We start from the raw sequence: 25,611 nt of genomic DNA on the forward strand, positions 1-25,611 counted from the left end.
GGCTAAATGGGTAAGGGGCACTAAGGAATCCATTCCTGAAATCATTGTTGCACTATATGCTAACTAATTTGGATGTAAATTTTAAAAATAAAGAATAAAATTAAAAAAATTAATTTATAAATTAGGTACAAGAAGAGATTAAAAACAATAATGATATGGGGCACCTGAGTGGCTCAGTCAGTTAAACTTTTGACTTCAGCTCAAGTCATGATCTCACGGTGCTTGAGTTTGAGCCCTGAGTCAGGCTCTGTGATCACAGCTCAGAGCCTGGAGCCTGCTTTGGATTCTGTGTCTCCCTCTCTCTCTGCCCCTCCCCAGGTCTCTCTCTCTCTCTCTCTCTCTCTCTCACACACACACACACACACACACACACTCTCTCTCTCTCTCTCTCTCTCTCAAAAATAAATAAACATTAAAAAAATTTAACAAGCCAATAATGCTAGAACAATTATAATGCTATAACTGTAATAAAAGTTATGTGAATGTGGTCTCTCTCCCTCAAAATACCTTGCTGTGTGGGACTCACCCTTCCTGTGATGATGTGAGATGACCAGATGCCTGCGTGAGGACATGCGGTGAGATGAGTGACCTAGACGGGTGATGGGGTGACTACTGACCTCCTGATGATTCGTCAGAAGGAGGATCATCGCTTGTCCACAGCGGTTGACCCAAGTAAGTGAAACTGCGGGAAGCAAAACAGATAAGGGAGCGCTACTCTAGTTTAAGTCCAATAAGAATCAGGTGCCTCTGGGGGCTCAGTCTGTAACCGAAACATTCCTATGCGGGCTCAAGTAAGTCGGTAAGGCTCAGACTTTGGGTTGAAGGTGTGTTAGAAGGAATATTTTATTATCACTAGTAAAATGTGTAAATGTATTAAAACTGTGAATTGTTGCAGGGGATACAATCCCAAAAAGAACCCGCTAAGGCAAAGAAAGGGTGTTAAGGATGTTAGGATTCTGGGGTATCTCACGCAATCGAAGAAGAGCTGCATTGCCAAATCAAGATAAAGTTGTTTTCAAGAACAGCCTGAACAGAACTGAATGCTGCTAGACTCTCATTCTCTCTCTCTCTTCTTTAAGCTTCCACTTGGAACTTCTGGGGATGGTGGAGTAGAGGTGTTACTCTACAATTACAAACTGAACAGAGAACTGGTTCTGAACTCAGGTTTGGGTGCTTGTGGTTCCAAAATCAATACTTGAGAGAGAAGTGATGATGGAAAAGGAAAGATTGTTTTATTCAGGAAGCTGGCAACTTGAGAAGATAGTGGACTTACGTTACCAAGACAATATTCCCAGTCTGGGGGAAGACAGAAGGCTTTTTTTTTTAAGTTTTATTTATTTATTTTTGAGAAAGGGGAGAGAGGGAGAGAGGGTGGGGAGAGAGAGAGATAATATCCTAAGCAGACTCCCCACTGTCAGTGCAGAGCCCAACGTGGGGCTCGAACTCATGAACTGAACCATGAGATCATGACCTGAGTTGAAATCAGGAGTCGGAGGCGCTTAACTGACTAAGCCACCCAAGCACCCCAGCCAGAGGGTTTTAAAGGGGGAAGGCATGGAAAAAGGGAGGGGGACTACTGGCAGGAGAAGCAGGTGCCCAGGCAGTGAGTTGTATGTTGACCTGACCCTGAACAGAGTTGGTGGCAGCCATGACAGCTGTCGTCAGACAAATGTAGTCAGGCCTTATTTTCTGGCAAAGTCTGGTCCTTCACTCCTCAAGGCCAGTGGTCTGCAAATCTCAAGGAAGGGAAGTTAGTTCCGCTATAGACCAAGGAGTGCAAGCAAGCAAGGAGTGCATAAACTTGAAGCAAGTTAACCCTTAAGACTAGTTGGAGTGCTGGGGCTCCTGGCCAGCTCAGTTGATAGAGCATGTGACTCTTGATCTCAGGGTTGTAGGTTTGAGCCCCATGTTGGGCGTAGAGATTATTTTTATTAAAACAAATTTTTTTAATGTTTATTTATTTTTGACACAGAGAGAGAGACAGAGCATGAGCGGGGGAGGGGCAGAGAGAGAGGGAGACACAGAATCCGAAGCAGGCTCCAGGCTCTGAGCTGTCAACACAAAGCCCAACGCGGGGCTCGAACTCATGACCTGAGCTGAAGAGAGAGATCATGACCTGAGCTGAAGTCGGACGCTCAACCGACTGAACCACCCAGGTGCTCCTGGGTGTAGAGATTACTTTTAAAAAATGACTAGTTGGAGTGCTGTTATGGGGGAGAGGTAGGCGAAGAAGTTACTATACAAAGATCAAGAGCTTTGGGGGTCAATCAAAACTAAGTTCAAATTCAGCTTTGCAAATTTACCTATTTAATAGCTCTGAACAGACGGAAGTCAGTTCAGCAATAACTCTCTCTCAGACTTTTTGGGGAGAATTACATGTATTGATATACATAAGGCACTTAGCGTAACACTGGCCTATAGTAGCTACTCAATAAATAGTATTATTGTTATAGATTTAATATTCTTTCCTGCCTGCTCTTTCATCTCTCCCTGGCTGAAAAGCTAACATACAAAAGTTGCAAAGATCAGCTTTAATGGCATCTAAGATGCCATCACTTGTAAGATAAGCCATTATTTTATGCACCATTAAAAAATAAGATATGCTGCCAACTATACTACAGCTCACTTTCTAATCACTTAGAATTTTTCTTTATACTTCTTGAGAAAGCTTTTTTAGACGTATTTAGACACATTATCAAATACCACTATTGTGCATACATAAAAAGGAAACTATAAGCAAAAAACCGGTTAAAATATTCCTGAAACTCCTTCACATTCTGTGTCTGATGACTGTGAATCAACATATCAAGTCAGAGACATCCATGCTTGTGTTTTTCCACATGTATCATCCTTTATTCCATCAAGAACATCAGTGAGATGCATTTCTTTTAAAGAAGTCACTTCTACTAACACTAGTGTTCTAGAGTCTTTCCCAAATTGTTAATACCATCCTGCCATTCTGCAAGTTCTGAGACTGCTGCTTTCATGATCTCGTCAGAAATTGTGGGATCAAGGAAAACATCCAAATTAATGCATGTGCAAGCCATATTGATGTCGGCTGCCTGGCCAATAGCCAATGCAAAGTGCCATCAGTGGTATTAAAATTCTCATCTTCAGAGTTGTTAAAATGTGAAAAATATGTGCATCTAAGAATTGAGGTACAAATGGTAGATAGCCCATGTCATTACAGGTCCCTCACTTAGAAAAAAATGTCTCTATAAAATTATTTGAAATAGTGAGCTTGCTCAGCACATTAAAAAATATTTGAATAATTCCTCTTTAGTCCATATAAAATGAAGGGTACTTTTATCAATCACATTTTCTTTTTTGTATACCAACAGGGAATGATAGGCTGAATTTTAGGCTAAAGACAACTTGCCCTAAGTGCAGGAATGGTTTTCTTCAGTTCTATTAGCATCCTACTCATGGAGACAAGCTGGTGCCATTTGAAGACACTCGAAACCTGCAGCTTTTTCTTGCCATGATTTGTTCTTATAAAGATCAAGCAGCAGCAAGGCTTAAAGATTTTTAAAAGAACAACTTCATTCGGTTTTCAAGTTAAGGGCATACTCAGCTCAAATTCAGGAAAAAAAAAAGAATCTTATAAAAGTATTATGAATTTACTAACCTGTCTTCTTCCCCCAGTACTCTTTTTTTTTTTTAACTGAGATATACTATATATAAAATAAAATGCACAGGTCTAAAAAGGTACAGTTAAAAGGCATAAACTCATGTAACCAGCACCCCAATCAAGAAATAGAACATTTCTGGGGCACCTGGGTGGCTCAGTCGGTTGGGTGTCCTACTCTTGGTTTCAGCTCGGGTCATGATCTCGCAGCTTTGTGGGTTTGAGCCCCACATTGGGTGCTGTGCTGCTTGGGATTCTCTCTCTCTTCTTCTCTGTGCCCCTCCTCCACTCGTGCTGTTTCTGTCTCTCTCAAAATAAATAAATAAACTTAAAAAAGAAAAAGAAAAAAAAAAGAGAACATTTCTATTATGACAGAAAAGTTCCCTGAGCCCCTCCCCAATCATTAGCTCTGGTCCCCTTCAACGTAACATGGTCTTTTAACCTAACTCACGGTCAACAAAACCGTCACGGTCAACAAAATCATGGTCAACAAAATATTGTTGAAAAAGAAAAGAAAAGAAAAGAAAAGAAAAGAAAAGAAAAGAAAAGAAAAGAAAAGAAAAAAAGAAAGAATGAAAGAAAGAAAGAAAAGAAAAGAAAAGAAAAGAAAAAAAAGAAAAGAAAAGAAAAGAAAAGAAAAAAAGAACCTTCTTAAGTGATCATGAGTTATAGGGTAAAAAATCTGTTTAGTAACTTAATTTTAATTACTACATCTATGTTGTTATATACAACTAGCCTGTCTTCAAGTGACTTTGTTATTTTTTAAATGATTAATATTAACTGAGTAGTAAATAAAATACATACCCTAGTCACACACACAGGTGGAAATATGATATATTTTTAGCCAGGCTGGATCAGGTACCATGTAGTGTCCCATTTCAGTTCAGGACATAAACACTATATAGTTTTACCTACCCTATGAATTCCAGAAAGCCCAGCAGTCTCAAAGCTTTATATTGTATATTAGCTGTGATAATTACTTTAAAATTTATTTTTTCTTTGCATATGATAAAGTGAAGTGGCAACTGTGGGAAACTATTACTCAAACATAGAATTACTATAAAGGTGATAATATACTTCTCCCATTCACTTTCCTGTATGAAACTGTTGGGTATTAGTAGGAATAATCCACTCTTTATTGCCCGTTACCTCATCACTCTGAATGTGATCCCAGTAAAGACACAGGTAATAATCTGCTTGCCTAATTGTTGATGTGTATTTACATGTTCAAGGGCTAATAAAATCTGGTGGGAATCGGAGTAGAATAAGAAAAAATGAACTACAGTCTATTTACTTTGACACTCTAACTCTGGGTTCACTCATTCTTGGTTTATTCCACAAATATTGCATGCCTTTTAATGCCAGCCACTGTGCCAATGTTGGAGATACAACCAAAGATAGAATAGCCAGACCAGAACCAAAGACAATTTTGGACAGAGTCAGGGCTCATAAGTTGTCCACCCAGCAAAGAGTCAATCACTGTCCAGAGAGCTAGGACAAGCACAGTGTCTATTACTCATCTCATGAAAGTCATTCTCTACTGGAGTTACAGACACGTGAGCAATTACAGTGCAGTCTCGCAAGTGTGTAAATACGATAAGTGGTGGGCCCTCAACTCAGACTCAGAGGGAGGGGTGCAATTCAGATGTAAAGAATGAGTAAGAATTTACCAGGCAAAGAGGTGGGAAAGTATCTTATGAGAAAGAGAGAGGAGACAGGACGAAGTATTTGGTAATATGATCCCAATAGTAGGAACCCTGGCTATGCTTCTCCTTAAAGTATAAAGTTCCTTTTAAAACTAAAGAAGCTATCAGTGAAGAAATTACTGGCCAATTAAGGTTTCAAACAGCAATGAGAATCACATAAATAGAGCAGGATTTTTATCTGAAACAATAGACCAAGTATTCCAGCTCAACTTTCCTATTCTAAGATCGTTTGTGTATTTCTAAGGGAGACCCTTAAAAGGGTCCCTTCCAAGTGATAAAGGTGCCACAAAGGAATTTTTTTTTTTCCTGCTTTCTTGACTTGGTTTGTCTCTCCATAGAAAATAGAACAAAACAGAAAAGTGAAAACAGTAGGGAAATACAGAAACCCTACCACAAAGGGACTATTGTCTTGATCCAGATTGTGTTAGAAACACTAGCAAACCAATGCTTCTCTGTTCCAGTTCCTGGGAAATACATCACTGTCATTATGAAATTCTTGAGATGCAGGCAGAGAATCTCACCTACTCCCATGATTTCAACAGACTGCAGATTACCAAATGACTTACCTCTCAAAACCTATCACCTGTACTCCACTACAACTTCTGAGAGGTCTGTGTCAAAAACCATTTCCGTGGGACCTGGCATAATACTAGGCACATCATAATGAGCTCAATAAATGCTTACTGAATGAAAGTAAAGTTTTATCTTCCAGCCATTTTGTACTCTAACTTTCCTCCTTGTAGCCTATGTTGGAGAATGTCTAACATGATGGCCAAACCAGGACTCCTCGGCCTTCTCTGAAAGCTCTCAGTTTACCTGGCAGGACGCTTATCGCCTGGTCCCAGGAAAGGTTGGTGCCTCTCCCAAACTGCATTTGGAGCTTCTGGAGGACAGTGACTGCGTCTTGTTCAGTCAGGGAATGCCTGAGAGCTCCTAAAGTCACTAGCATATAGTAGGTGCTCCATAACTCTGTTGAATAAGAAATTGTATAAAGAGTTACACTTTGCAGTGAGCTTATTTGTATCACGAATACTCACTGAATTCCTAATTTGCTAGGCACTCTTTTAGGCATGGAGGGTACAGAGGTGAACAAGACTGATAAGGCCCCGAGCTTCATGGAAATCAAAATTCTCATGGAGACAGACAATCAGCGGGTTGGACTCTGTTTTTGATGTCTGGCTGCTGACAGCTTTCAAGCCCCAGCCCTCCCTTTTCTCTTCTGTTCCACCTCCAGACAAGTGGGTAAGAAAGTCTGGGCACTCCCTCCCTTGTTCAGGCCACAGAAACCCCAGGGAGGCACAGGAGAATTCTAACCCCGGACCCACCCCCTAACCACAGTGAACAGCAGAGCCATTTGTCCCTGCCTTCAGTTAGACCATTTTGAATTGCCCTGCTCTTCCCAGAAAGCCTCAGCATGTGAGCAATAAACCCTTTCAGACCCTCCTGGTGCATGTGTGTCCTCATCACTTTGTATATCTGAACCACTTTGGTGGTGCTGGTGGGGCACCGATCCTGTTTTCTGTGGAGCAACCACGAGACACATGTAAACAAATAAACAAGTTGATTTCATATAATGGTAAATGTTATGGGAAAAATAAAACGAGACAATGAGACAGACAGTGAGGGGTGGTCGCGGTCAAGGGATGGAAAAAGGGTAAATTATGTGTGTGACGACTTAATCTCTTGACTAAAACTCCACTTGATGTGGTGGGGACTGCCAGCTGCCTCCCAATATTTTCCCTTTCTCCATAATAAGAAAGGAATAATAATAATAATGGTTCATTTCTTCCTCTACTTTTCGCCTGATACATGGCCTCTCAGTAAAAAATGACATTTTCCAACCTCTCTTTTTGCTGGGAGTGGTCATGGAACTAGATTCTAGTCAAATAGATTGGACAGAATCCTATTCTCCTGCCCAGATATAGACTTGGTGCTTGGAGTTCCGATGGCCGCCCTGCAGCACAGCACGGCATGCACAGGGGATCAAAGCTGTGCAGGGTAGGGCCACCGAAGGGAAAGACAGTAGGTCCCTACGCTGTGGGGTACCCCAGCGCTGCCTGCCTCCCTCCTCTTGAACCTTTAAGACAAAACCACTTGTCTCTTGTTAAGGGCACTGAAGTTTCAGGTTTTATGCTTTTTCTTAGGAATGAATCCTAAGCCACACATTTGTTGAACACATGTATGTGAACACATGTATGAACTTCAGAACCTGTTATCTTCTTTTCTTTTCCCTTCCCTCCCATTTCCTCCCTTTCTTTTCTGTTCTTTTTTTCCTTATGAGCAGTATGCAAAACTCAAATATCTGACGTATTTTCTATTGAATACATTTTAGAAATTAACTGTTATTGTAGAGAATATAAAATACACGAGAGTAGACAGAATAAAATACCGAATCCTTCTGCACCAAAACTCTGCCTCACCAACTATTAATCTGTGGTCAACTCAGCCACATCCACACGCTAGCTTCTCCCCACCTTCCTACATTATTTTGAAGCAAATCTCAGATCGCATATTATTTCCAAATGAAGTTTTCAGGTCTCTCTGTTGCTTAAAAAGCAGATGAAGCAATATTCTTCTTTTGGAAATAAAGCCAAATTTTAACTCATGTTCTTCTTTACCTCATAAAAAATCATCCTTTCTGTATCATCTTCTGAAGTGTTCCTATTTCCCACCTCTTTGCTCCTCCTCCACTCCTCTTTTTCTCCCTCATTCCCTTGTTCCCTCCCTCTCTCTGTATCTAATACATCTTTTGCCTATAGGTCCCCCACTTTAAAAAAAAAGGAAATCCAGGTCTAATTTTCCCATAGATGTGGTTCTTTGATCTACCTCCCTCTTTCAATTTTCAACCACAGAGAATCTATTTTGCCAAAATGGCAGAGTTTCCTCATTTATAGTCCCTTTATGAGTCTGAAAGGAAGGATTTTTAAAAAGTCACATAGTCTCCAAACTAACCCCCCCCCCCTTTTCCTCATAATAAAAACTGGCTACATTGTAGTACAATGTGAGAAAATATAATTAATAAGAGGAATCCAGTTACAGTAATTGCCAAAGTTAAGTATTGGATGTTATTTTAACTATACAAACTCTAAAACCCTAATGGTACTGAAGACTTGTTTTTATAAATTGATAAGGCATTGTGGGCGTGGGCCATGTGGATGTTTTCCCACAAAGCAAGCCGGAACTGTTTTGCTATCACTCATGCATAAGAATCAAGCGTGTTTTTCGTAGGCAGAGTGTAACCAATCTTTTGGAGTTAAGTACAGATTATCTGGACATGGCAGAGGCAGATCTTGCCACAAAATGGTATAAGAGTCACTGTCAAATTCTCATGGATTTTATTTGCTCTTATTTTGTTATCTTGGTGAAAAATAAATTTGTTGACTTTCACACTGTAACAGAACGAAAAGAGCTATGACCAATCAACACAACTGACTTTGTGTACTTTTGGAAACCTACGGTGTTCCCAAGCATTACAAACATATTTCTCCTCTGGGAACTTGTGGGAGGTACACCCATTGCTTTCACCTATTGATACTAAACTTCGCACCAATATGGAAAAGTGGTGAAAGAACCTGTAATTGTTGCTCATTGTGTTTACCCAGCTAACCGAAGACTTAAGTCTTTGAGAACAAGGTTCGTTGCTTTCATCTCTATATTTCAAAACACTCAGCTCCTAGGGCCAGACCAGTCAACAGTCCAGGTGTGCCCAAGAACGTTTTGTGAAATAAGTAAATACAGAAAAATACAGAAATTCTTTAGACAAAACCAGTAGCACAACTTAACTGAAGTTCAGGTTCATTTAGCATGTTGGCATTTAATGCCTCTTTTGTTCTTTAAGTGGTTCTCTCTCTCTCTCTCTCTCTCTCTCTCTCTCTCTCTCTCTCTCTCTTTAAGTTTTTATTTTAATTCCAGTTAGTTCTTAACAGTGTTATATTAGTTTCAAGTGTACAATCCTCTGGGTGGTTCTTAAAAGCATTTTTACTTGTCTTATAGTTATGATCATTTTCCTTACCACATCTCATTACTTCAGTATTTAGCTTTTTTGACATGATACTAACGTTTAACCAACCTTTCCTAATACTTTTTTTTTTTTAATGTTTATTTTTGAGAGGTGGGGAGAGGCAGAGAGAGAGGGAGACAGGATCCAAGGCAGATTCCACAAGGACAGCAGAGGGACGGATGCAAAGCTCAAACTCACAAACCACAAGATCATGACTTGGGCCGAAGTTGGACGTTCAACTGACTGAACTGCCCAGGCGCCCCTGTCCTAATACTCTTAAAATTGTGTGTTCCACTTCTATGCCCAAGTGGGGTTTGACTTAAAATTTCAGATACAGAGTGAGTATTTAGATCTACACACTACTCACGATAAAGTGAATAGAAGTGTTTTCCAAGAGAAGTTAAAGGAACTATCTCCTGGGCTAGTGGTTTTAACTGGAGATGAAAGATTGAAAACTTCTCCCCCTTATGGTCTTGGGAAAACAACTATTTAGAAAAGTTGTATGTATAAATAATATTCTAGCCACCCATACACTGTTTGAGGGAGAGGAAGTGGCAGAGAGGCAGAGAAAGAGACAGTGATCTAACTAGACATTCATCCACATGTCTAGACATTCATTCCACATTTAAATATTTAGAATTTTCAGTAGCCTGTGAATACAAGAAAATTTATTACATTAAGGTAGGCTTTAGATATTTGACATGTAGCTGATATTTTCATAGTGTGAGAAATATCAAGCTGACATTATACTTTCTCTGTGATGATTACTTCCAAATGTCAGAGAGTAGAAACTTATTCATGGGATTTCAGGGCCTTAGGATAGTGTCAATTTAAAAGACATTCACATCGACTTCTTTTTTATTTAAACATGCTAAATGGAGGATGAAAAGCAGGTTAAGAAATCAACAGAGAAAGGAAGAGCAAAGAAGAAACCTATTGACAAGAAAATTTTGAATAGATTGATGTACTCTTACATAAATTTCATGGAATCCTAGCTGACAGCAGCCTTCCTGATTGTCTCCTAATATTTCTGACAACTGGAGTCTTGCTGTTCACATTACTTCACTCATATCACTTACATTGAATTTGGGAAATTAAAAAAAAAGATACGAACTATTTGATTTTTTTATAGACCACTTTTAATAAGTCAAATAACTAATATTTGTATTTTAATACTGACATTAGACTTTAAAATTAAATAACTTAGTGATATTTTAAATTAACAATTTATTCTTTCGTTCACCAAACTCCTTAGAAACTAGTTATGAACCTACTGCACTGCTGCTATTTTGGAAATAACTCAAAGAAATTTAAAGAATTATTATTAAACAAATTGGCCACCTCAGAGATAATTGTGAGTTTAAATAAATCTTTGTCTTTCCAACTATGCATGGCAGTGCTCTTAATTACTTGGGGTCACGGAAATCCCATGGCAGGGCATCCTGTGAAATGCATTTCTCCCGCAGTCTATCTGGTTAGATTTCCTTTCTGTTTTTGGAAGTCAGCATCTTTCCTTTTTAAAATCCCTCTTTAGCAACAGTGGTAATGATGTTGAGGATGGTAACATGGATTCAGAATCTTAAAACCAGTCCCTTTTGTTGTGACTTCTGTAGGTCAGTGACAGGAGTCACTGTGTAGCCATCTAAATTCTCTGATTTATCTTACAAAATGTTATTTCTGATACAAACAAAAATTGTGGAACTTCCAAGAGCTAGACCAGCTACTTCTTGGCGTTGCAAAATTTTAAATTGTTATTTGGAAAAACAAAAGGACAAACCAAACATGCTGACTGATAGAACTATCACAGAGGATCACTGTAATCTTGTTCACTAAATCAAAACTGGAACAAAAGGGATTGATAATTCTAAAACCCTATTGGTATTGCTCAAATTCTTAAACTGAGGTGCTGGATTCAAGGATGATCATTACATTATTAAGCTTTAAGAGTCACATGTTTTGTAAGCATCGAATATCACAAAATGAATAATACTGAAAAGCCAGCGATCGCTACATTTACACTCGATTGTACCCCAAAGACCAAGGAGTCTGGGCTATCCCCTGTAAAGGCAGGAGACCAATGGGGAAGGTGAAGACGTTAAGAGGCCTATCCAGGACCACCCCAGTAACATCCGTAGAATGGCAGGACCGGCAGGTCCAGCCCTCTGCTTTTGCCGCGTTGAGAGAAAGAGGTCCCAGGAATCCAGCCCTGTTCCAGAGTCCCAGCGCCAGTTACAGCTCAGCATCTGGGGTTGTTACTGCCCCGGGGCCTTTTCCGGGAGTCCCACGCTGCCAGGGTCACTGCAAGCTTCATCGGACAGAGTCTCACCTGCTCTGTTACCTCTCATGTCCCCAACACCTACTTCAATTCTGAGCCGGACGAGGGCTCACCTCCCCGCTGGTCACTTTCCTGCTTGTTTTTGTCTCCCTAATCGCCAAAGTTCCTTTCGCCCAGACTGTTCTCTACCCAGGCAGCCTAAGGCCAAGTCTGGGAGGGAATGGTGGGCGTTCAAAGCTTTAGCCTGGGCTAAAGCTAGGGGATCTTGGGCTTTGCCGGGAGGCCTCCTCCCTCTGTCAGGAAAGCAACGGGTGAGCTGCACGATCGCCGCAGGCCTCCGGGAAAAGTACCCCCAGAACCACCGGGCCTCGCGTCCGGAGTCAACCAGCAGGAGCTTGTGGGCGGGACTCCTACCGCCGCGGTCCCCTCGCGGTCCAGCGCGCGGGAGAGGCGCGGGGCGCCCCCCAGTGGCTGCCCAGCCGCACCGCTCGGGCCGATGGAGGGAGGGACGGCGGCGGCGGCGGAAGGGGAGGGGCGGCGGCGGCGGCAGCGGCGGCGGGGTGGTCATGGCGGAGTCGGCGCGGGAAGAGCTCTCGGCCCTGGCCGCGATTTTCTGCGGGCCCGGCGAGTGGGAAGTGCTGAGCCACTCAGGTGACTACCCCGCGCCGGAGGGGCCGGGCGCCCTTCCTCCCCACCACCGCGACTGGGCTCCCTGCCCCGGGGCCCGCCCTGGGGGACCCGGCTAGTTGAAGGACGGAACGACCCGCCTCGGGACCGGAGATGTGTGGGAGCTGGCGGGAGAGTGAGGAGCCCCCCCCTCCGACGTGAACAGTGGAGCGAAGCGCTCGCCGGCCCGCCCCGCCCCACTGGCACCGGCCGAGCGCCGGGCCCTGCTCCCGGAGCGCGCTCCCCCGCGCTTCCCCGGCCGCCCGTATCGACTTTAGATCTCACCTTGGAAAGAGGCCTACCCTGACACCCTCTGCTTAAACCCAGCTGCCCCAAATTGCATTTTGTGCTTTGTAAGCTCTGCATTATTTCCTTCAGGGCATTCGCCATGATTTTAACTCCATCTGGGCATTCAATGTCCCAGCTTACGGGATGGCAGGCACCCTGTGTGTTACGTAATCACAAAAGTCCACGGCCCCAGGACAGTGCCAGGCATACGGTAGTCAGTAAATGTGAAATGAATTTTTGAATTCGCCCAGTGCTCTATCCAAACGTTTTCTCGGTCATGTTTCCAAGTTGATTGCTTTTTTGCTTTTTTCTAGTCCACTGAAGGGTGGCTGTCTGTTGCTCTTGGGGACTCGAACCATCAGCTCACGTGTGCTTATTCCCTTTAAAACACTGACAAGGTTTCAAAGACACCGCCCGTGCCCTCTAGGAGCTTACAGTCTAGAAAGGTTCTTTTGGCTATTTTTTGATGATAGTTCAAGCTAATTCTGTCCCTGTCTGTGACTTCTGCTAAGTAAAAACCAAAACTGCAGATTATGAAAAAGTGCAGTGATGCAGATAATTTTCAGTTTTCATTTAGATTTTAAATACATTATGTACATTTTTTGGCATGGGATTCAGCCTTCTGTTATGTTTCAGCAACTATTAAAATTGCCTTTGTGGCCATAACTTGGTTGACCTTTAAGTAGGTAGTCTAAAAATGGTCTGGGTGTTGTGAGAAAGACATCTAGGACTAAGGTTTCCTGGTATCGTCTGGTGGCCTCTTCACACAGGAAGCCAGAGCTGGGCCTTTTCGTTTATTCTTCCTTGCATCACCTGTGTTCGTGTGACCACTGCTCTGTTCCAGACACTGAAGCAATTCGGATAACAGAGCTTTATAATCCATATGAAGGAATTTACTTGTAGTGTTTTCTTGTCATCCCATTTCTTATTGGATAGCATTCATAATTTCTCATCATCTTACTGTCTCCATGTCTCTTTTTATTGGTAATTACTTCTGTCTGAGGCAGGCTGTTTGAGAGATCATCAGTTTTCCTAAGTTCCTTCATTATGACTCAGCTGGGAATAGCCTGGAAAATTGAACATATGGTTTCCCATCACACCTCCAAGAGGATGAAATGGTAGTGGGCTGAGCGTAAGACGCTGCTAACAGGTCAGAGAAAACCCAAAAAAGTCAGCGTAGAAAGAAAGCAGTTTCTTAATAGTGAGAACACTGTGGGCCCTTTATCTGCTGTTAAATTGAGCATGACTTTCAAGCCATGCCTCCTAATTAATTTAATTCAGTGTTCTGGCATCAATAAGTAATTGAATTATAAAATAATTCGGTGTAACAACTTAGGACATTTTGTTGCTGAAAGGTTCGTTGGAGAATAGAACAATTCAGTGACTCAAATAGGGATGTTTGATGTTCACAACTGGGAATTCAGGGTAAGGTAAGGACTTCTTTAACAGACCACAATAAACATACAGTGGGCTGCTGGCTGCCATTCTCATAGGCACTGTTAGCTTGGGTTGGAGGATATAAGCTTGATACCAGAATATTCTTAACACCATCACTTCCTTTCTGGCCTCCCCGCAAATACGCTGCTTCTTGTTTGCCACTGGAATCAGGAGAACATCATGGGACATTGTGGGTGGGATTGTACTTCCTGTATGAGGTAGCCCAGGAAGGGTTAGGCTGTCAACCCGAGGGTCAACTAAAAGGCCTTGAGATTGAAGAGGCTGAATCACTGGAATCAGTTAAGTTGGCCTAATTTGTGCTGGGAATTTCAGGGAAGTTAAGCACATGGCCTCTTTACAAAGGTTATAGTAAGCTTATAATAAGAGGCATCAGGTATAACTGTTCTCTTACGGATACGAATTATGTAAACCCTCACACTGCTGTCTACTAGGCAGGGTTGTGGGTAGATCAAATCAGGAATATTCTGCCCTTCCCTGTACAGTGCAGTCGGGCCAGGTGCCAGATTTAATGGAGTCACCTACCATGTACCTGATACTTCAAGCGCATTGAGAAGTTAACAGATGCTCAGGCTGGTTCAGTAACCACCTGGCACCGGAGTGTATGGACCCTTGCACTGTATCATACTCCTTGATAGTAAGGGGGCTGCTGCCTGAGGAAGATAATTCTTAGCAAGGATAACACTTGTGAAAGAGCAATAATGAGCACCCAGAGAAAAGAGATGGGTATGACCCAACTTTTATTCAGAACGATTCTGAAGGGGAGTGTTGTGCATGTATATGCGTGCACGCCGATCAGAGGAGAGTGATACTGTTATAAATCCTCATTTTCCTGATGAGATACTTGAGGGTCACAGATTGTATTGCTGTAGTCGGTGCTCATTATATGTGAAGTTGCATTTCTAGAAATTATCTTGCGGATCAAAAAGTTGTAAAATGGGAGGTATGTAAGACTCAATAGCATTTAATATGCTTGCACGGTAGCTTCAGAGTGAATTTTTGTATTCTGCTAACACTCATGTTCAGATTGCATTGGGCCCTCTTGCAAAATGAATCATGACTGTCACCCACTGACCCCTCTAAATCTGCTCAGCTCTGTTTCCTGCTGTTTGTCAGTACTGAGCTCACCTCTGTAAAACCAATTCAGCCTTGAACTTTACTTCTAAAGGATGGGATTGCCACTTTTAGCTTCCCTTATTTTTAGTTCCCCTTTTTCCTTTTTTCTCTAACCACATTTTAAACACCTAAAAACCCAGCTGTAACATAAAAACCAGCACAAGGGGGACGCATGCTTGTGGTGAGCTGCCTGGGAGCAAGAGGAAAGAAAACCCTGTGCCGTGAAGTATCAGAGGACACTGGGGGCCTCTTATCGGTTTTCTGAACAAAGTCTTACTCTGAGGATATTTAAAAATTGGAAAATAAAAAGCAAGTATAAGGAAAGCCAGTTGTATATGGTTTCTTAATGAGTCTAAATGAATCTTGAAGAACTTCTGTTAGATTGTTTACACTTTCCGATGTCTTCTGTTATTGGACAGCATTTATTAAGTTTCTCTTGTGTGACTATGAAGTAGGGGAAAGCCTTAAAAGTAACATTGCTGTGGAATTTCGTGTTCAGTTTTTCTAGTTTGAATTTCTGTTGTTTGGAGTGTGGTTAGGTATATAATTTCTTTCATGTATTTGTAAGGAAGAATAAGGTTTGAAACCTATTTTAGTTTGTGTTTTCTTGTGAAATTGATACACTTATTATAAGGCAGAGTGACTTATTTAAAAAAAAAAAAAAAAAGACTAGGGAATTTGTTAATTCTCAACCAGAGGCAAGACCTACATGTTTTGTGGGGTCTTTAGATTAAAATCGTTTTGGGACTTAGGAAAATTTTGGTTTTCTAGGGCAAGCATAAGTTTTCTAGGGCATAGGTGTTTATTGACAATGATGAATTTGTGAGTTAAACTTAATAACGAGTTTTTTGAGGCCAGGGAATGGCAGAGCTTAGCATTAGATTTAGAGCATGATTATTTTTCTGTTAATCGCTGTTTCTAAGCTGTTAATAATCTTAAAGCAGATAGAGACAACTTTGTTTTTTGAATCTCTTTTTTTAACGAAAAAATCAGATTGACAGTACATGTGGTTACATGAAAAATTCTGACTTGAGAGACACCCAGTTTAGTTGCATGTACAAACCAAGGCAGATATGAAATGGAGGGGTAATATGCATACTTCTAGAGTTTTAGGAAGAAAACGAGTTTTTAAAAGAATATGTACTTTTATTATATCAGCAGAGTGGTGTATGTTATTGGGCTTTTCGTTTTCCTGCAGCGATAATATCATTTTGTGTGATTTTAGTTTGCAGCCCCAGTGTGTGTGTGTGTGTGTGTGTGTGTGTGTGTGTGTGTGTGTGTGTGTTGGCAGGGGGGAATGGGCAGGGAGTCACTGTCACCAAGAAGACCAATTAGGAAGAATGTTAATCCTTTCCAGTTTTTGAATGACTCAAAGCAATTTTCCTTCTAAACATACACCCAATAATTTTACAATTTTCTAAGACAAAAGTCAGGATTTCTCCCATTGCTTTTCTTTTTGCTGACTGGGACCAGAAAATTACTAGGAGAGGAAAATGAAAATTGGTAAGGATTTGAATGGCCAGCTCAGTAGCCTTTTCATACTTTCTCCCTGGACTGCTTGTTTCTGTCAATTGGTTATCTGCACTGGGGAGGAACAGGTGGGTACTTATATGACAGGGATTGGAGAACACTGTGGGTTTCAGAGTTTTGTCAGAAAGAGATCCTGGCTCAAACGGAAAAGCTTGCTTTGTGGGCACAGGTATAGTATTAGTTTCCTGTGGCAACTGTAACAAATTTCTGAAAATTTGGCGGCTTAAAACACATATTTGCTTTTATAGTCCCAGAGGTCAGAAGCCTGAAATCACTTTCACTGGGCTAAAATCAAGTGGTCAGCAGGGCTGTGTTCCCACTGGGGACTCTGAGGGTGAATCCATTTCTTTGCCTCTTCCAGCTTCTATAGCTGCATTTCTTGCACCCCTTGGCTCATGGTCCTCCTCTGTCTTCAAAGCTGACATCATGGCATCTGGCTTCAGTGACTATATTGCCTTCTGTGGTACAGTCTCCCTCTTCCTTACTCTTATAAGGACACTTGTGTTATATTTTGCGCCTGTCTTGGGGTCGTTAACCTAATCACATCTGCAAAGGCCCTTTTGCCATGTTCTGGGCATCAGAACACATGCATCGTTGGACCATTGTTCAGTCTCGCACAGGTAGCAGTGACTTCTGCACCTGTGAGACCCATGGTGACGAGCTAGCCACATAATGCTTAGAGCTGTGTAACTGTAGAATGAAAAAGTTTCTTATAACTTGTAAAATTACTTCTTGGTTGTGGTCTAAAAAGAAAATTGAGATATTCCAATGTGAAGAAAATAGTTCATTTGGTTCAACTGCAGTAATTCTGGTATGAAAGTACCACAAAATAAGTTCAAAGTACCATGGGAATCATAAGACAGATTTTAGGTGAATATTTGTTGACTGATGAATGTATGAAGATCTTCAAAAGTTAAGCTTCCCCTCGAGAGAAAAATTGGGCTCCCTCGAGGTTTTCTGGACAGTTTATTCACCCTAATGGTTATACGTTGCCTGTAGGTGTATTTATAATGCCCATTTCACATAGTGAAGTGTACTGATCTGACATATACGGACCCTATTTAATAATAAAATATTTAAAAAAATGAGGAACTGGCCGGAAGAAACAAGGGTTTTGAGAAATGTGATGGATCGTAGAGGAATGTACTAAAATTTAGAGAATTTTTCTTTATACAGTACACATTTTTCTTACGTCCACAAATTTTGGCTGTATCACTTTAATACGATCTTTATAATGGTTACCATTCGTGTTTCTGGGTGGTGTCTTAAAATAGTAGTGCTTTGCAGCTGATACTGAAGAGTCTATTAAAAACAAAAAACAAAACACGACAAAAACCTCTGTGCAGCAGATATGTTTGGTCCTGTATGAATCAATGTCTGTCACAACAGCTTCTGTATTAATGGGATCAGATGGCTAGAAAGCCGTTTTAATGTTCCGTTTGGTTCTCTTAAGGGAGACACATTCAGGTTCCAGTTGTTGAGGCTGTGGGGCAGCAATCCAGGTATGAAAATGAGAAAGGTTTGCCTGCCTCTCTTGTGAAGGAGAATGGAACGAGGGCGTGTGGAGAAAGAAGTAGGGGTAGAGAGAGGCAAGTCGGCTTCAAAGAGATCCGTCTGCACCCAGTTCTCTTCTACTCTGCTCTTCTGATCTGTGTGCTGCTTGCCCCCTGCAGAATGAATCAGCCTGACGTTTTATCAACTTTTTGAAAAGTGGGGTGAAGTGGTGTGGAACACATCAGAGGGGTGAAGTGGAGCAAATCTGAAAGAGAGCAGAGTGTTTCATCTCCTATCCTGTGTGTGCTTCCCCCCTCCTCCTTCTGGAGCCAGAAAGGGCTGAATTGATGTCCGCCCCATTTTAGTTCATCTTGCTACCTTCATGTTGCACTGATACTAATATATTTGAAGTAAGAAAAGAGCAGGGCCGGGCAGTTACTGTATCATGCACAGTCATCGGTTTCTCTGCCCCTGCAACCACACAGCATCCCAGTGTTTGCTTTGACTTGAATTTGCCCCAAAGTGACCTTCCTTGAACGTACTGTATCACTTTTTAATTAATTACTGATTTTATATATACACAATACTGTTTCTCTGAATGTTCATATGAGTTTATTACGAGTTTCCAGAATTATAACTAGGTCTGGGTGGGAAAAAAATTTGTGATGAGAAACCCTCTGGGAAATCTGAATAAAAATGGGGCAATAGCCGGTGTAAATGCCAGAGAAGTCCTGGGTGCTGGTATGCATGAATCCATGAGTATATATGTATGGCTGAAGGAGATCATCTGTAATTCACAGCTCGCTTGGTATTATGTGTCTCTTCGCAAAATAACTCAAGTTTTCTCATGAAAAATAAGTAGATCTGGAAACACAAATTTTGACTTCTTAGTGTTCCATTCAAATCACATTATGTATAGCTAATAATTATTTTTGGGTGCTTTCCAGAGACAGATGGGACCGTGTTCAGAATTCTCACAAAAGCTGAAGGACTTATGGGTGAGGATGTACCTTTAGAATTGCTGTTCCACTTACCGGTAAATTACCCGTCGTGTCTACCTGCCATCTCGGTTCACTCGGAACACTTGACCCGGGCCCAGTCCATGACCGTGAAAGAGAAGTTACTTAAGCAAGCAGAGAACCTTTTGTCGGAACCTATGGTTCATGAGCTGGTTCTCTGGATTCGGCACAATCTCAGGCACGTCCTCAACCAACCAGAAACTGGAAGTGGCCGTGAAAAGTGTACCTTTGCAACAGGCACGACTGTGGATGGTGGACTGTGGATGACTCTTTTGCATTTAGATCACATGAGAGCAAAGACCAAATATGTCCAAACTGTTGAAAAGTGGGCTTCTGATTTACAACTGACAGGAAGACTGATGTTCATGGGTAAAATAATACTGATTTTACTACAAGGAGACCGAAGCAATATCAAGGTGCCAGAAAGTTGAATGTTGAATATGAATTTGGCTATTTTCTGCCAAAATGGTGTTAATGGATCTCTATCTTCTTAGGAGTGTCTTTAACTTCTAATTATATCTACAAACTTGTAAAGCTTGAATAAGTAGATGATATTTGAAAAATCATTCCAGGGGCGCCTGGGTAGCTCAGTCAGTTAAGCGTCTGACTTTGGGTCTGGTCTTGATCTCACAGTTCCTGGGTTCAAGCCCTGCATCAGGCTGTCTGCTGTCAGCACAGAGCCCGCTTTGGGTCCTCTGGCCCCCTTTATTTCTGCCCCTCTCCTACTCTCTCTCCCAAAAAAAATAAGTAAACTTAAAAAAAAAATCATTCCGCATAGCAAAAGTAAGGGGTTATAAAAAAGATCTCTGTGGTGCATGAATGTTTGTAATTAGCTTTGAGCCTTAGCTTTATAAATGTGCACGAAAAGTTTGTGCGTGTTTGTATTTCATTCTTTGGCACAGCACGGTGTCTATTTGTGGGTAGTCTGTGAAAGGTTAAACTTTTTGGCAGTTAAAAACACATTCTGACACTTTAATTTGGCTCCTCTAATACCTGGAAAGAGGCTCTGGTCCTTCCTAAGGAGGATTTAGTGTTAGTGGAAGTAGAATCGTTAGGGCTGTCAGCTTGTCACCACCCACCTAACTTTTGCTTTCCACCTGACTTGTCTCAGCAGCTGCTTTCAAAATCATCATCTTCAGATTTTCCAAGTTCGAATTCTCAACTCATCTCACCTGTTTTATGTGGTACCAGACAAGGAAAGCTGCTTATTATATTTTATATCTTAAAAGCGCTACAAATCACTTAATAGGTTTTGTGCTTTCAGATAGGTTGGGTCAAGAATACTTACAATTGAATTTATTCAAAACCGATTAAGCTTGCACAACCTATAATCTGAAAGATTTGTAAAATAACTACCTAGCTTTTTTTAGGGTGGGCGCTTATCACAATACGTAATTGGTATTTGGTTAACCGGATGAGTGCTGGGTTTATAGCATACAGAGACCACAAATAATTAAAGCTTAATCTAAATCTTGGTTTGAGGTCTGACCAAAGAGCCAGGTGTTTTAAGGTGATTTATAGTATATCTACAAAACTTGATATTTCAAGTAAACTACTGACTGACAAAATGAATACAAATTAATTTCCGTGTTCGTATTTCCCTGAAAGTCTCAGATTTTTCTTTAAGCCAGCTCAGGAACGTTAGTCTAAGTGCAGCTGTTCTGCAGATGTTCCGCAGATTGGATCCATCAGTCAATTAGAAGTATTTATTCATTTGACTCGAACTTTGCTAATGTAGAGAAATTACACTTTTTAAGGAATTCTTTTATTATTATTATTATTATTATTATTATTATTATTATTATTAGCTTTCCCTAAAATGCCACTTCATGTAAATATCTCTGTTCAATTTTCTAAGATTGCGTATCAGGGTGGAGAATTACAGGTACATATTTATAGATGCCATGCCATTTGGAATGGCAAGTGCTGTGTGCCTGTTAACCTCCTCCAGACATGGAAGTAGTGACATTAATGGCAGTAGTTGGTACTATTAATTGTGCCATAGCTGTGTGTGGCAGCCTCTCTGAGTGCTTTGCATGTATTAACTCATTTAACCATCACAGCTTCCCATGAGGTAGGTGCTGTTATGAGTACCATGTCATGGAGCAGGCTCTGAGGCACAGAGGGGGTAGGCGGCCAGACTGGAATCTGATCTAGTAGGCTGCATGGTCCAGATTTAAACCTGTGTAGTTTGCATCCTTCCACCAGCATATTATGCTGCCTAGTGTAGAAAGACACCATAGCCCTCTTATTGCTTGATTCAGAAAGGGGGTACTCTTTACGTAGGAAAATAAGCCTGCAGATTTATGGCTCCTTTGAAACCAGGACTTTGAGATTCAGAGTAGCATCTGTTTTTAATGTACTGATTTATCATTTAGGAATACCTGATTCTTCAGAAAACCTCCAAAGTAGATGTGGACTCAAGTGGAAAGAAATGCAAAGAGAAAATGATTAGTGTACTGTTTGAAACAAAAGTACAGACAGAACACAAAAGGTATAATTTAGTACTATTGCAGAACGAAAAGTAACTGAATCGATAATTATACTCTGACAAATCTAGGCATATTCATGAGTTTCTCTTGTATAATGCAGGTTTCTGGCATTTGAAGTCAAAGAGTATTCATCGTTGGATGAGTTGCAAAAGGAATTTGAAACTGCAGGACTTAAGAAGCTTTTCTCCGAATTTGTGCTTGGGCTGGTAAAATGAAATGGAAGACAGGAATCTTTTAGTAAGATAGCAATGGTTTTTTGTTTTGTTTTGTTTTGTGTTTCACATTGGGTTTTGGGAATGGCTAATTGAAATCCTCACAAGGGAACAATTTTAAAGTTTCTCTGAAGCAAAATGATAGCTACCATTCTAACTTCAGGAACAAAACCCAATTTTGTTTATGGAATATTAAACAGTAAAAACATCCATGTATTCTAATTTTTGCCAGCAAAGACTAGGTTCAATAGATGGAATGTTATTTGCAAGATAAATATAAGATGATGATGGTAAATGAGCCCTTGTGTTTGTATAGCAGATTTGTTTGGAACTGTGCAATTTTCTGGCTAATTTTCTTGTAATTAAATGAATTTTTTTAAAGGTTTGTTTTCGTGTTTACTTTTTTCATGTTTACATTTTTAGCATTTGATCACGATTTTCTCCTATTCAGCTTATTATATCTAATGTTTTAAGTTGAATGTTAAGAAAAATATAACACTGATTTCTTTGTGGAAGTGCATGAATTGTCAGCTTAAATAAAATCAAAGAAGTTCTGCAGAACTTGATTTATGATCGTTTTCTTTGAGGTACCAGATAGCACAGTACCTGCCAGTTACAGGACTAAAGACTCTATTTAAATTAAAATTCTTTTTTGAAAAATTCACCTTCTGGTTTTACAAGGGGAAAACTGTTTCACACAAAATGAACTTGACTTGTTGGATGGAGGAAATGATATAGAGATACCATTAAAAAAATTTTTTTTTAATGTTTATTCATTTTAGAGGGAGAGAGAGAGAATGTGAGCAGAGAAGGGGCAGAGAGAGAGGGAGACAGAATCTGAAGCAGGCTCCAAGCTCTGAGCTGTCAGCACAGAACCGTACGGGGGCTTGAACTCACAAACAGCGAGATCATGACCTGAGCTGAAGTCAGACGCTTAACTGACTGAACCACCGACTGCGCCCCAAGATACCATTATTTTATTTCTTAAGAAATCTGTTAAAGTATGATAATCTTAAAATATATTTACTATAGGGGCGCCTGGGTGGCTCAGTCGGTTGGGCGGCCGACTTCGGCTCAGGTCATGATCTTGCCGTCCGTGAGTTCTAGCCCCGCGTCGGGCTCTGTGCTGACAGCTCAGAGCCTGGAGCCTGCTTCATATTATGTGTCTCCCTCTCTCTGACCCTCCCCTGTTCATGCTCTGTCTCTCCCTGTCTCAAAAATAAATAAACGTTAAAAAAAAAATAAAAAATAAATAAAATATATTTACTATATAGTAAAGAAGAAGAGAAGACACCAGAAAATTAAAGGCTTGCATTAAAATCTCTAACAAGTGTAAGGAGCCATTTACATTTCAGAAAGGATATTTGTGTTCACAAAGCCAACTGTACTTCTGAAATAAGGGGCCAAGTGATGGAGGAAAGGCCACACAAATCCCTCTCCCTGCGATCTATGAAGTACAGTGATGTAATTATAAAATCCTAACCGATGGGAGGCATAAGCGAGGGCACGTTCGAGCATGCCGGTAGTGTTTCTTCACAGCGTTGCTCTGGCATCATGGTGGTTCGTTCTGATTGTCTCACTTTTCAGGCACCCTTACAATTAAGTTATTCCTACCTAATGATCATTTTATGGGGTTCCAACGAGGGGGGATTTTCGGTTCATTTTATCTCATTCAAGGATATTTGTGATTTTTTTTCCTGGAGAACTGGTAAATGTTGTTAGGTTGTTCTATGGGAATGGTATGGCAAGGAGACACTAGGCTACTGATATGCTAAATTGAAAATAGGCTTGAAAATTTGGGACTGGACGTTATTACCACTTTCTTTGATTTACTAAACGAGGGGATTAAAAGTTACTGCCATCAAGGTTGTAGCAGTAGCAGTAGTAGGAGGCTGGGTCTGAATTTTATCACAAGAGAACTGCGAGTGCTTCATTTTGCCTTGACTCTTCTGTGCTCAAGTGTTTGCCACACCATGATTTAATTTATGGTTCTCCTTCAAACTCTCATCTTCAGATTTGACCTTCCACCCCTAGAGAAGAGCTTGAATCAGGCAAAATTGAATGTTGGTAATGACTTTCTCCAAATTAATTACATTTCTATTTGCTAAAATGTTTTAAAAGTATTGGTTTTGATTTTTTTTTTTTTTGTGGATGTTTACATCTAAGTCTTTCACAAATGTATACACATTGGAATGCAAAACTAACCTTGACGGTGTTAGAGATTTATATGAATTTAATTTGATGATCTCTGAATAAAAGAAAATTTAAAATCATGTGCAAAAAGTCTGTAAGAGTCTCTGGTATTTTCGTAACTGGAGGGAGATATTTTATCTTCTTATATTTTTATTTTCTTAACTAGAGGAAGATTTTACTAAAACCCTGATGCTTTCTTTTCAGCTTGAGGTACTTCTGAAAAGCTAATTAGGACTTCCAGAAGATAGAAGATGGGGGGCCAAGGGCTGGGACCCCTGAAGGACTGCACTGTAAGAGTAAGTACTAGTTGTCCTAGTACTATAGCTAAAGTTTGTGGATTCTGTTAGGTCCAGAATGTCTTAAGCTTTGAATTTGGATTAGGGTAGTCCATGATTCTAATGTCCCATAGCCTCTAAGTCTTCTTTGGAATAAGATAACATTATCCTACGTGTCAAATTTATAAGTAATTTTAAAATTCAGTATTCAGCAAATAATCAGAGATAATTGGACTCATGAAGAGACAAGATACTATTAATGAGAAACAACAGAAATAATAGACAATAGAAATAGAACCACAACGGGGCGACTGGGTGGCGCAGTCGGCTAAGCGTCCGACTTCAGCCAGGTCACGATCTCGTGGTCTGTGAGTTCGAGCCCCGCGTCGGGCTCTGGGCTGATGGCTCAGAGCCTGGAGCCTGTTTCTGATTCTGTGTCTCCCTCTCTCTCTGCCCTTCCCCCGTTCATGCTCTGTCTCTCTCTGTCCCAAAAAATAAATAAACATTGAAAAAAAAAAAAAAGAAATAGAACCACAGGGACTCTACATGCTAGAATTATTAGACATAGATCACGAAACAGGCTTAATATGTTCCAGGAGATAAAAGCCAAACTTGGAACTGGAATTAGAAAATGTAAAAGGTGACATGCTGACAAGGTGACATTTATATTTGAAAAACAACAAAACAAAAAACAAATAGAAATTCTAGAACTGAAAAATATTAAGAATTCAAGAATGGTTCATTAGTTAAAGTGCAGTTAGGAACCCAGAAACCAGCCTAGGTATTTCAAACAGTGAATCTAAAACAGGAAGACCAGAAGACCAAAAGAGCAAAAAGGAGAGGGAGTGGAGCTAGGTGACAGAGAAGAAAAAAAGAGGGGAGGGCGATCTACTCAGCGTTTAGAAATTATGAAACATTTACCTGCTGCTGCACTTTAAAGACTATTGTAGTTGGTCCCAGAGCTACTGCTGCTGATAGGTACTATCTCTGGTCTATTGGAGTTGCCACTTGCTGCCACTGCAGCAAATGCCAACAGCTGTCACAGTGCTGGAACCTGTACCACTTGCAGAGTTCCCAGCAGTGCCTCCTATTGAGCAAACTCAACAGGAATCCACCTGGTAAAGAAGTCTGGGAAATGTAGTTTGAATAACCCAACCCCAGGAGAACCACAAAATGTAGGAGGATGGGTGTGTGTGTGTGTGTGTGTGTGTGTGTGTGTGTGTGTGGAGAGGGGAGAAACCTGTGTGCCTATAGTAAGTAAC

The 25,611-nt window shown here is 40.8% G+C and overlaps 1 protein-coding gene across 11 annotated transcripts in view; it reads left to right on the plus strand.

Annotated features, from left to right (window-relative positions):
• The first annotated feature begins 299 nt into the window (after positions 1–299).
• RWDD3 (RWD domain containing 3) overlaps positions 300–25,611 on the plus strand; it is a 148,507-nt gene continuing 123,195 nt past the window's right edge. For 5 of the 11 annotated variants that reach the window (XR_006584566.1, XR_006584565.1, XR_002744608.2 and 2 more), the window contains exons 1-5: positions 12,122–12,260; positions 19,106–19,593; positions 21,556–21,671; positions 21,770–21,906; positions 24,279–24,370. Coding sequence is in view for 6 of the 11 variants with exons in the window: in XM_045036237.1 (XP_044892172.1) it covers positions 11,471–12,260; positions 21,556–21,632 (867 nt within the window). In the remaining 5 variants the exon portion in view is untranslated. Of the gene's footprint in view, positions 673–6,077; positions 12,261–19,105; positions 19,594–20,291; positions 21,672–21,769; positions 22,443–24,278; positions 24,371–25,611 lie in introns of those variants that run through there. The other 6 variants (XM_045036238.1, XM_045036237.1, XM_006934930.4 and 3 more) reach the window with 6 other exon arrangements.

This window comes from Felis catus, chromosome C1, assembly GCF_018350175.1.
Source record: "Felis catus isolate Fca126 chromosome C1, F.catus_Fca126_mat1.0, whole genome shotgun sequence".
NCBI classification, from domain to species: Eukaryota; Metazoa; Chordata; class Mammalia; order Carnivora; family Felidae; genus Felis; species Felis catus.